Source organism: Acanthisitta chloris, unplaced genomic scaffold (assembly GCF_000695815.1).
Source record: "Acanthisitta chloris isolate BGI_N310 unplaced genomic scaffold, ASM69581v1 scaffold6751, whole genome shotgun sequence".
Lineage (NCBI taxonomy): Eukaryota > Metazoa > Chordata > Aves > Passeriformes > Acanthisittidae > Acanthisitta > Acanthisitta chloris.
The window spans coordinates 97,333-109,416 of NW_008655581.1; the positions used below are offsets into that span (position 1 = coordinate 97,333).

The following is a 12,084-nucleotide window of genomic DNA, read 5'->3' on the forward strand; positions in this document are numbered from 1 at the left end:
AGAAAATATTCAGCTGGTGCCCGAATCAGAGGGACTCTGGTATTGATCCAAAGGCTCCTTCATGTTAGTTTTTGTTGGAGACAAATCTGTGGGTTTGGAAGTTCTATAGTGTTTGAGGTCGTGTCTGTGCGTGTGATGGATTCGTGTGCGAGATGAATTAGATTTCACAGCATGAAGATTTCGGCAGACCTATAATATTATGAGCTGCTTGGTTATTGATAAAAATTGCATTAAATGTACCCGAGGCATTAAAGCTCCAGACTGGGGGAGTTCTCCCTCTAAAATGTCCTTAGGGCCCTAATAAATTTGAGCAGGTTTAATTATTTTAGTAGCCTGAACGTTGTCACCACAATTAAGCCAAACTGAGGCAATATTGGATAGTTTTAAATGATGGTGCTGGTGCAGTCTTTGCACCACTCTTACATCCAGAGCTGTAGGGTGATGGGTAGGTGCTGCTTGGGATGATCTCAAGTGTGAAATGCTTTATTTTAGACATGGAAAAAGCTGTTTATTTCATTTTGCTCGATGCTGAGCGGCTCAGCACTGTGTCCCTGTGTTGTGAACGGGTCCTGCACCCACCCAGGGATCAGCCAAGACCCCATCTCACCTGAAAACTGAGTCCTTTTTCTCTTCCACCAATATTTATAGCCTTACCATCAAAATCTGCTGCTTTAATAGATGTATTTTTAAACAATTGCAAATTCACCTTGGATTGTTATGGCTTCGTCTCTCGAGCCAAGCTGCCAGGCAGGGAGTGCAAAGACAGAGAAATCCCAAACCAGAAAAACCCTTGCAAAAAAAGATAAAAATACCCCCAATTTCTTTAAAGAACTCCTAAACCAAGTGCAGGATAACATGGAATTTAGTAAAGGTTTTATTGGTGCTCACTGGAGTTGCCACAGATGCATAACTGAACTCGTGGCATTGCCACCTGCAAATAAAGCAGCAATTGGAAACATTTAAACCTTGATTAGCAACAACCACCTGTGTGCATTTGTGTTTACAATGGGCAGATTTTAAATTTCAGGCATTGAAATTACTTAACCAAACCCCCCAAAACCCCCAATTTCTGGTGCTGGCCAGTAGCTGTTCAACTACCTTAGATCTGGTGTGTCCCAGGCTCAAATATGCTGAAATAATGATTAAATGGGATTAAAATCAGTCAGTGTAGAGGATGTAATTTGTCTGTGTGTCTACATGGAAATAAATTATACGTTTTGACTTAAAATTTGTGAAAACTGTCCTTTGGAGTGAGTTACTGTTGTCACAGTGACATGGTTGCAATGCCATTACTCTGCAAAACACACCCAGTGTGAGGAGAGATGATGCATTGCATTTTTATGGTGTGTGCTTCAGCTGTGATAATCACCTGTAATAAAAAATCAAAAAAACAAACCCATGTTTATGTACTTCTCTGCATTATCAGTCCATTATGCAATTCTGATTTTGCAGAATCTGTGACATTTGGCTATAAATGATAAGAAGACAGGAGGGGGGAAAAGGTTGGTCAAATTGATTAGGTTAGGGTGAAATTTCTCCTGTTGGAGGTTTGAAAAAGCCACAACCCATTTTGGCTTGAGTTGGGGTTAAGTAATAAGCAGCACCTTGGTCTTGCAGGGAATTTCTCTACGGTGCACGTGGAGGTGCTGCAGCAATAGGAGGATCTGCCAGGTGAGCCAGGACACAGGGACCACTTCACAGTGTTCTGGTTTTGCCCAGAAATGTGGACTCTCCTAATCCTGGGATGGTCATAGATTCATGGAATAGTTTGGGTTGGAAGGGACCTTAAACTGATCGCATTCCACCTCTGCCCTGGGCAGGGACACCTCCCACCAGCCCAGGTTGCTCCAAGCCCCATCCAACCTGGCCTGGAACACTCCCAGGGATGGAGCAGCCACAGCTGCTCTGGGCAACCTGTGCCAGAGCTTCAGCACCTCACAGGGAAGAATTCCTTCCCAATATCTAATCTAAATCTTCCCTCTTTCAGCTTAAGGGCATGGTGATGATGATGAATAGTCCTGTCTTAGTTGTCCTCATGCACATTTTGGGGCTGTGAGGCTTCATCCCCCACCCTGGCCCCTGAGGTCTGGGCTGTGGAGGGGCTGGCGTGGGGCAGGAGCACCTGCTGCTGCAGGGAAGCTTTTATATATGGGATTTAATATCTCAGGTTTACCCTTTGGAAGACTTTACATCATTTTTATGTATGAAAACTCCTGTCCATGCTTACTTTTTCCTGAGAACTGGGTTGGTCTCCTGAGGCAGTGATCAGCTGATGCTGTGCCTGCCCTGGCCCCCTCAGGCATGGCTGGGACCCAGTGTCATATGTGGCTCATGGTTCAGTGCTGGATTTATAGGCTCATGGGATCACAGAATCATCCAGGCTGGAGGAGAGCTCTAAGGTCATTGAGCCCAACCATTAACGTGTCACTGCTGGAACCCCTAAACCAGATCCTCCAGTGCCACATCCAGACACCTCTGAAACACCTCCAGGGATGGTGACTCCACCACCTCCCTGGGCAATATTCCAGTGCCTGAACACCCTAACATGGAAAAAAAATTCCTAACATCTAATCTGACTCTCCTGTCTCAGCTCAAGGTCATTCCCTCTAGTCCTCTCCCTGCAGCCCTGGCAGGACATCCCGTTCCACACCTCTCCAGCCCTTTCAGGTAGGTGTAGAGAGCCATAAGGTCACCCCTGAGCCTCTTCTCAAGGCTCATTGAGCTCAAGGCTCAAGAATCATTGAGTTTCAAAAGGACCTCCAACCTGTACCCGATCCCCACCTTGTCCACTAGACCATGGCACCAAGCGTCACGTCCTGTTGCTCCAGGTGCCTTCCCCTCTGTGCTCCTCTTCCCTGATTTTGATGTGTTTTGCAGATCCCCATCATCATTCCCTGTCACAGGGTGATCCTGAGCAGTGGGCAGACCGGCCACTATGGAGGAGGACACCTGATGAAGGAGTGGCTCTTGTCACATGAGAAGCTCCAGAAGGAGAAGTTGGCACTGTGACACCAACCAGCCAAGACGCACACCCACGGATCCTTGGCTCATGACAAGCTCTCCGAGCAGCCACAGAACCCAGGGAAATGGTAAATATTTGAGTGACACAGAAATATAATGCAGCATCCGAAGTGAAATGTGTGGTGGCACCGCTGTATTCAAGGAGCAGGCTGTGTCCTGGGGGAGGCAGCTCGCCTGCCCTCGCTTGTTTTTACATTTTACAGCAGAATGACTACAGCGATCCAGGCCTGTTGGGCATGGATTTTGTTCCCATCTCCAGCCCTGTTTTGTTCTATTTTTAATGTCCATTAAAGCAGGGATAAGGGAGTGGGAGGGACGTGGCAAATGAGAGGTGCAAGCTTCCCCCTAAGGAAGCGTCTGGCTCACAGAGGGGTGGCCTGAGCCCTGCCAGCTCCTGCCCAGCTCCCCCTCCCCAGTCTGGGGCATCAAATGGTTATTTTACCTCCACACGAGTTAAGGGAGCACAGTGAGATCTATTCAAAAGCAGGCAGCTATTGAATTCCTTCTTCCTGGCTTTTCTTTATGGACTAGGAGAGGTGGGAATATTTCCTTTTGAGAAAAGCAGGGGGGAAAAAAACACTGCTGACAATTTGTATATTTTGGATAAGGAGTTTGATTAGCCAAATCAGGGAAAATACTGAAAAGCTCTTTGTGGTTGCATCCTTAGCAGCAGCATATTCCTTTAGCATTTGGTTTTTCCTGTAGATTTCCATGTGTTTCTCTGTTATCCAAAGCTTTATTTCCTGTAGCTTCTCCATAGGAAGGATCCAAGAGACATTAAAGCTAAATTCTGAGGTGGTTTTAGCAGAGTTCTCTGCCACCACAAGCTGAAATTTCCAGTGTGGGAATCATAAATTGTAACATGGAAATAGTGATTTTTTTATGTGTTTTATCATATTTTCATGGGTGTCTCTTTAGAAAGGCCATTGCCACCCCCCAGAAATTATGGCGTGGCCACGCGTTAGTTAATCCAGGGTTATTGATACCTCGGAATTACTTCAATAAACAAACTGCTTTGCATGTGCAAGTGTCTTTGGGCCTGTTTATAAATAAAACACGGGGGGTGATATATGGGGAAAATAAACTATACCCCACTGTACAATATAAAGCTGTATTTTTATCAAGGGTTTCTCGTGGCGATATAAACCACAGAAGCAAAGCTCAAGTGGTTTGTACGTGTCACCAGAACCCCGAGATAAAAATATAGCCTTATAATATGTACAGTTTGGGTGTATTTTATGGTTTTTTTATATCTCTAATACATGCTGCCACTGAGAGCACAAGGCAGCTGATGTCAACTTTAACCTCTCCCACATTTGCATCACTCCATGGTTGTTTGTTTCAGGTGTTTGGACATTTTCAGGGATGTGAGTTTGGGTTTTGTGGGGATAGGGGTGGTGAGGGCTGGGATTGGGGATGGTAATGCCTTTCCCAGGGAACCACCCGATTTGGGGAGGAAAATTGTGTTCTGGGTAAGGGATTCTGCAGGGTGGGGTGGGAGGGGGTCGGGCAGGGATGTACAGGGCAGAGATGGGCACAGATGGACAGGGCAGGGATAGATAGGGACAGGCAGGGATGGACAGGAAGGGATGGACAGGTAGGGATGGACAGGACAGGGTTAAACAGGGTCAGGCAGGGATGGATGGGGCTAGGCAGAGTCAGGCAAGGGTGGACAGAGGCAGGCAGGGTTGGACAAGGCAGGGATGGGTGGAGTTAAACAGAACAGGGATAGACAGGGACAGGAAAGAAATGGACTGGGGTGAGCAGGGATGGACAGGCACAGGTAGGGGTGTTCAGGGCAGGGACAGGCAGGGATGGACAGGGACAGTGAGGGATGGACGGGGATGAGTGGGAATGGACAGGCAGGGGTGGACAGGGCAGGAACAGGGACGGGCAGGGATGGCCTGGGACAAGTGGGAATGGAGAGACAGGGATGGACAGGGTAGGGATGGATGGGGCAGGACAGGGATAGACAGGACAGGGTTAGACAGGGACAGGCAGGGATGGATGGACTGGGATGACCAGAGCAGGGGCAGGTTGAGTTGAACAGAACAGGGACAGGAAGGGATGGACAGGGCAGGAGCAGGGACAGGCAGGGATGCTCAGGGTAGGAACAGGGAGAAGGACAGGAAGGGATGGACAGAGCAGGAGCAGGGACAGGCAGAGGTGCTCAGGGCAGGAACAGGGACAGACAGGGATGCTCAGGGTAGGAGCAGCGATAGGCAGGGATGGACAGAGCAGGAACATGGACAGGCAGGGGTGGACAGGGCAGGAATAGGGACAGACAGGGATGCACAGGGTAGGAACAGGGACAGACAGGGATGCTCAGGGCAGGGCTGGTCGGGTCCGGGCGCTGCTGTCCCCTCGCTGCCCGACAGAGAGCGCCCGGCACAGAGCTGTGTGCCCGGGGGGGCTCAGAGTCTGCTCCTCAGCACCCAAAGAGATGTAAAGATACAGCCCGTGCAGTAGTAATGGGATGAAATAAAATAGGAACGAAATAAAATAAAATAAGGGTTGAAATAAAATAAGAATAAAGTAAAATAAAAGGGTGAAATAAGAATGAAGCAAAATAATAATGAGATGGAAGAACAGAATAATGATCAAATTAAAGCAGCATAAAATAAGAATTGAATAAAGCAGAATTAAATTGAATTAGGAGTGAATAACATAGAATAAAATAAGAATTAAATTGAAATCATCTAAGTAATGCCAGGAAAGCACAGGGGCTGGGGTGTGGGTTGGCTTTGGGTTTGTTTGGGTCACTCTCTGCCCCCACAAGTGCCCAGTGTGCCATCTTCAGCCTCACCCTGGGTAGGGGTCAGGGCAGGTATGGGCACACAGAGCTGAGGTAAACCCCTCAGCACTCCAGCACCTCTGTCTGTGTGCGAGGAACCAGCACCCTCCCTGCTGGCTTGAACAGCACTGTGATCTTCCCTAGGAATTGGGTTTTCCTGCCCTATGCAACGTCGCCAGCCACTGCCACTGAGGCAGGCACAGCCAGGAATCCCATCCCAACACACACTGCTCCAGCCCTTCCCTGAGCCTGGGGGAACACCACGCTCAAACAGCACATTTGGCCTGGCAGAACCACATTCATAGTGGAGCAAATGCCTTTGCCCAGGGAAGAAACCGAATTTTGCAGCAGATCATTCCTCCTGCTCCGTTTGATCCACACACAGCCAGGCTCTGCCCAGCAGGAGGATCTGTGAAGGACTCTGTTGTGCTCCCTGCAGGGGATTCACAGCAGAAGTGCAGCCACACTGGTTGTACTGTCTGACACTGGAATGGGAAATGCAGATTCCAGCCCATGTATCAATCCCAAGTGGAAAAGGCCCCAGGCTCAGGGATGGTCACAGATCACTTCCATGCACACAGAGTTTGCAGCGTAATGAGCTCAGCCTGGAAGCATCTCAGACAGAAAAGCAATTGATGGGGTGCTGGGGACATTTCTAGGACATGCCCAAATTTCCTTCTCTTTGGCATTAGAGGAATTACTCATCTGACTGGGGCAAGGAGGATCTGCCCCTTAAAGTGTCCATTTTTTAAGCAGTTCTCAGGCATCAGGAACTTTTTTAAGTGGAACTTGATATTTTGCTGTATCAGTTGGATAAGGAACAGTGATGCGGTTGGTAGGACACATCACTTTCCAGGTTGTATTAAGTTTGGGCAAGGAGCAAAAATTTTACACTGTTTTTTTCTGATAGCATCTATATTATTAGTTTTAGTTATTATTAGTAGTAGTAGTAGTGCTATTATTTGTAGTAGTAGTAGTAGTAATGTTATATTGATAACATTGATATTTTTGTTTTAATTTTAATATCACTTATTTCTGTTGATATTTATTGTTATTATAACTATTCTTCTTGTTGTTGTTATCCTTATTACCAGTATTATCATTGTCCTTCCATCCCAATCCATTCTATGCTCCTAGAAAAATCACAAACTGCTGCTTTTGCTCCTTTTCTCCCAACACTCCAAATGGCTAATATCTCTTGTCTCCCTCCGCTCGAAGACTCAGTGTTGAAATGGTTTTTTCTTGGGTAAGGTGATGTTGCTTCCTTAAAGAAATCGCAGTAAATGAATAAACCTATAAAAAAATCGCTTAAAAAACTTAAAGCAGAGTATTCCAAGGGGAGTCCTGGAAGATTTATGGACTATTTCAAGAGTAATTTCCCAATAAGGATCTTAGAGGAATGTAAAAACCCTCAAAGAATTACACATTTAGTTGTTAATTCCTTCTATATTGCTAGAGAAATGGCACAGAAATGTGGTTCCAAGGCCTCTGTGCCCTCCTGTCCCCATGACTGTGCTCTCAAAACAATGGGAAATATTCCTGGCAGTTCCTGGATATGCATCTCATCAGGGCCCTGAGCTACTCTGCCCAGACAGCATCTGCAGGGTGTGAGGAACAAACGCACACACAGAATTTGGGCCTTGGGAAAGGAATATCCCTCCCATTTTTCTTTCTCCTTTTTATCTTTTTTTCTTCTTTATTCTCCTTTTTCTTTTTCTGCTTCCATTTTTCTCTCTTTTTGCTTTTCCCCCCTTTTTTCTCCTTTTCCTTTTTTCCTTTCTTTTCTCTTTTTTCTTTTTTCCTCTCCATTTTTCTCTTTTTGCTTTTTTCTTTCACTTTTTCTTTTTCCTTTTTCTCTTTTTCCTTTTTCTCTTTTTCCTCTCTTTTTCCTCTTTCTCTTTTTCCTCTTTCTCTTTTTCCTTTTTTCTCTTCTTCCTTTTCTCTTTTTTTCCTTTTTTCTTTCTTTTTCTCTTTCCTTTTTTCTTTCTTTTTTCTCTTTTTCCTTTTTTTATCTTTTTCCCTTTTTCCTTTTTTCCCTTTTTCCTTCTTTCTGTTTCTTTTTTCTCTTTTTCCTTTCTTTCTCCTTTTCCTTTATCTTTTTTCTCTTTTTCATTTTTCCTCTCTTTTTCTCCCTCCCCCAGAAGACCAGTCCTAAAAAAACCTTTACTCCCTGCCCATCCTCAAGCCTGAGATTTCCAATCGATCACCTTTCCCGATCACTATTTTTGTGGTGCATCATTTTCAGGGAGCACAATAAATCCTCTTACTCCTTTCCTCCACCCTTCACTCCCCTTTTTCTGCCCAGATTGCTGTTCCAGGGGGAGCAGGATGAGCTCCATGACCCCATCCCTGCAGCCTGGAGGTCGAGGAGAGGAGCTCCCTGTCCTGGGATGGGAGGAGTGCTCCCCCCGAGCCTGATGCAGACCAGCCCCTGCCCCGTGTGAGGGAAGGTGGTGGCAGCCAAGAGTGTGGCCAGGGCTGGAGTTGCTGCCCAGGGCTCTGTGCTCCGTCAGCCGCGGAGGGATGCAGTAGCTGGACCAGAGGTGAAAATTGACGTGAGCACTGGACACTGGCAGCACCTCGGGCTGATGAAAGGACATTGTCAACGAGCCCCTAACGTTTCTCATTACAGCCTGGGTTGGGTGGGTGAAGTTTTTCACTGAAAAAAGCCAGAAGACCAAAAAAACCTGCCACCTGGGCAGTAATTCAGATCGATGCCGCTCGGAGCATGGAGTTATCAATTTTTAAAACCTCTTTAAATGCCTTATTTAGTTATTTTAAACAGAGCTTTTTATTTGTTGCTGCCAATATTCCTCGGGGATATCCTCACTAAGGCTTGGGGGACTCCTCCTGGGCTCTTCTCCTTGATCAGTCATCTAACCTGCAGAAAAGTGGGTGCTGGTCCATCCCCTCTGTACTGGCTGTGGGTGCTGGAGGTGCCAGGGCAGCACATGGGATGGATGGGTCCAGCTGGGGCTGTGCTGGGTGGGCTATTCGAGGTGGACTTGCTCTTATTTTGCTGGAGTTATTGCTGCAAATTACAGCAGGGGAGTTAAAAAGAGGAGCTTTTCCTCCCTACGTTGGCATGGGCTCAACAAGCAAGGAAGGTGAGAGCTGAGCCCTGAGTGGGAGTTCTGCCCAGCCCCAGGATGGGGCTCAACCCAAGTTAGGCACCAGCTGAGGTCAGAGGGGCTGAGAGAGGTGGTGTTTAATTAAAATAACCCTCAGCATGACCCCGAGTACAGAGCTGCTGGGAGCTGCTGAGGAAAACAGCTGCAGCCCTTTTATCTGAGGATGGGCGAGCACACGATGATGTAATTTTCATTTCTGATGAGCGCTGAGGTGACCTAATTCCACAGAGAAACTTGTCTCTCCCTTCAAAGTAGGACATTTGAGTCAATCTGGAATTCAGCTCTGAGCTCACCCACATGGCTGTGCTGAGCCCTCCCAGCCCTTCTCAGATCCAAGGCTGGAGCACAAGGGCAGGACACAGGGAGTGAGAATCCCAAGTGGGTTTTGATCCAGATTGGACTTATATCTTTAAAACTCTGACAGGCAGAAGGAAAACCTGATGTATTTCCATTGGTGCATACTGGGATGTTTTGGAAAATTGTTGATTTTGTTGACTGCCCAGAGCAGCTGTGTCTGCTCCATCCCTGAGACTGTTCCAGGCCAGGTTGGATGGAACTTGGAGCAACCTGGGCTGGGGGAAAGTGTCCCTGCCCATGACAGAGGGTGGGACTAAATGATCTTTAATGTCCCTTCCAACCCAAACAACTCCATGATTCTATCACTTTGTTCTCATGGTTGAGCCTTCCTGTAAGGTTCAATGATTTTTGAAAGTATGAACCTCAAACATGATCCTTTTTTCTGCTTTTGTGAAACGAGCTCATTTTATGTGCTTTGGAAACTGCTGTCAGCATGGTAAGTGTAGGTTGAATTTGGGAGGACAGTGAGCACCCAGAAGTCTTTCAGTAGTTAAATGCCAAAATAACTGGTGCAAGGAAATTATTTCTTCATAGAGCCCAGCACAAAATCCCTTTGTCCTGTCTGAACAAAATACTCAGGAGCAAAATTTGATGAGAAAACCATTCTGATACTTAGCTATAGATAATTTTCTCATGAGAGATCCAGGGCAGGACTTCACTCCAAGTGCTCTTGGCCTGGAGTTCTCTAGGTGGAGGTTTCTCTGTAGGAGAGGCTGCAGAGTCTCTCTTTAGGAGACTTAGGGGTGTGTAGGAATTAATACAACATTGCAGTGTGAGCTGCTGCAGCGAATCATCATTTACAGACTGAGTGGGAAGGATCTGCTAACAAACTTTGTGCTCTCCAGCTGGAATATGGATGATGCCCCAGTAATCAGCTGGGATGGCTGGAAAGCAGCTGCTGCACCAGCCTCTCTCTCCCCTTTGACTCTGCTGTGCTTCCCAGTGCCCCCCAGGTCCCTGGGCAGCCTGTGCTGCCTGAGGCAGAATGAAGAGTTGCTCCTGGAGCAGAGGAGAGGTGACCCCACAGGCTATCGCCATAATTCGCAGGGAGACAGCAGAGATCATGTCCCACACCACAGTCCCAGCACTGAGGTGACCCCAGCAGAGTCACCTTGTGCAGCCAAAGGGCTCAGCAGGGTCAGGGCTGTGCTGGGCAGAGAGAGAGAGAGAGAGAGAGAGAGAAAACGCCTTTAATTTTATCTAGAACCTGCAGAAAGTTGGTCTTAATGCAGCCACTCGGGCTGAGCCAGTGAAGGTTTTATGACTCTTTGAAAGTCTTTCTAAAACATGTCCTTCTTGACAGAAATTCATGATTTAACATATAGAATCATAGAATTTAGGGGTTGGAATGGACCTTACAGATCATCTAGTCCCAACCCCTGCCCTGGGCAGGGACACCTCCCACCAGGGCAGGTTGCTCAAAGCTTATCCAACCTGGCTGTGAACACTGCCAGGGTTGGAGCAGCCACAGCCTCCCTGGGCAACCTGTGCCACTGTCTCACCACCCTTAGAGTAAAAAACCTTTTTCTAATATCTAACCCAAACTTCCCCTCCTTCAGTTTGAACCCATTACTCCTTCTGTCCCTGCCTAACACAGAGTCCCTCTCTGGCTCGTTGTAGCCCCTTCAGATATTGGAAAGTTGCTCTGAGGTCTCCACACAACCTTCTCTTCTCCAGGCTGAACAGCCCCAACTCCCTCAGCCTGTCCTCACAGGGGAGATGCTCCAGTGCTCTTAACAACTTTGTGGCCTCCTCTGGACTTGGTCCAACAGTTCCATGTCCATATATATCATCTATTATGATATTTACTGCATAAATACAGAGTAATATATATTGTATACATATATAACAATGTATAACATGTAAGGTAATTTGGAGGCAGAAGACCATATGTTGAGCCCCCTCTTTGTCAACAGCTGTGACCAAACACCAGATTTCCACTTCTGGGTGGGTTTCTTTGGGCTGGGGTGGGTTTTTTAAACCTTTATCCAAATAGTATAATCCTGAACACTCGCTCAGTAGATCAGAAGATTAATCTCCATTGGCAGAGCAGAGATCCAGCCACTTGAGGAGCACCATGCCTGCAGGTTGGAGCAGGACCAGTGGAAGTGGGTTAGTAGAGAAGATCTCACGCTCTGTATTTTGATAGGACACACAGTTCCTGTTCTCAGGGCTGTTGTCCTTTATGTTTTTTTGTCTGATCCTGGTGATGGGGTTGGGTGAGTGGGGAGGATGACCCCAGCCCCACACAGCAGTGATGGGTATGTGGCAGTAGGGGTGGGATTACGTCACAGAAGATTGGGGAAATATAAAGCTATCCTGATTTTTGCCTGTACAATAGATGGATAGATAGATAGATAGATAGATAGATAGATAGATAGATCCCTATCTCCATCACTTACAGATACAGGGGAGTGTCCACCCCCATGTCACAGGCTGAGAAACTTCCTCACAAAGAATCCTGCGGAGATTTGTAGTTAATGTGGCCAAAATCAACTCGGGAAGGCAAAGGTAAAACTGAAATGAAACAGGAATATTAGTCATGGAAGTCACTGTAACTGCTTTTTTCAGCAAATTACTGTGCAAGTACGATGAAGTGCAAAAGAGGATGGGACTGGAATGAGGTTTTTGAACCTCTGAGTGTCAGTTGATTTGGGGATCACCTCTATAGGTGCAGACTGCAGACATATTTGTACACTTCAGCATCTATTTGCAGCCTGTTTGTTCTTTAAAATTAGCAGCCCAAACCCACCCTGAGTTGCTGAAGGAATGGCTGGTTGG

At 46.8% G+C, this 12,084-nt stretch overlaps 1 protein-coding gene across 1 annotated transcript in view; it reads left to right on the forward strand.

The window, feature by feature from the left end:
• MGMT (O-6-methylguanine-DNA methyltransferase) overlaps window positions 1–3,009 on the forward strand; it is a gene marked incomplete at its 5' end in the record, with an annotated part of 31,059 nt that extends 28,050 nt beyond the window's left edge. Inside the window, one exon of the mRNA XM_009083969.1 lies at window positions 2,878–3,009. Coding sequence (XP_009082217.1) covers window positions 2,878–3,009 — 132 coding nt within the window. The remainder of the gene's footprint in view (window positions 1–2,877) is intronic.
• Window positions 3,010–12,084: the final 9,075 nt, after the last annotated feature.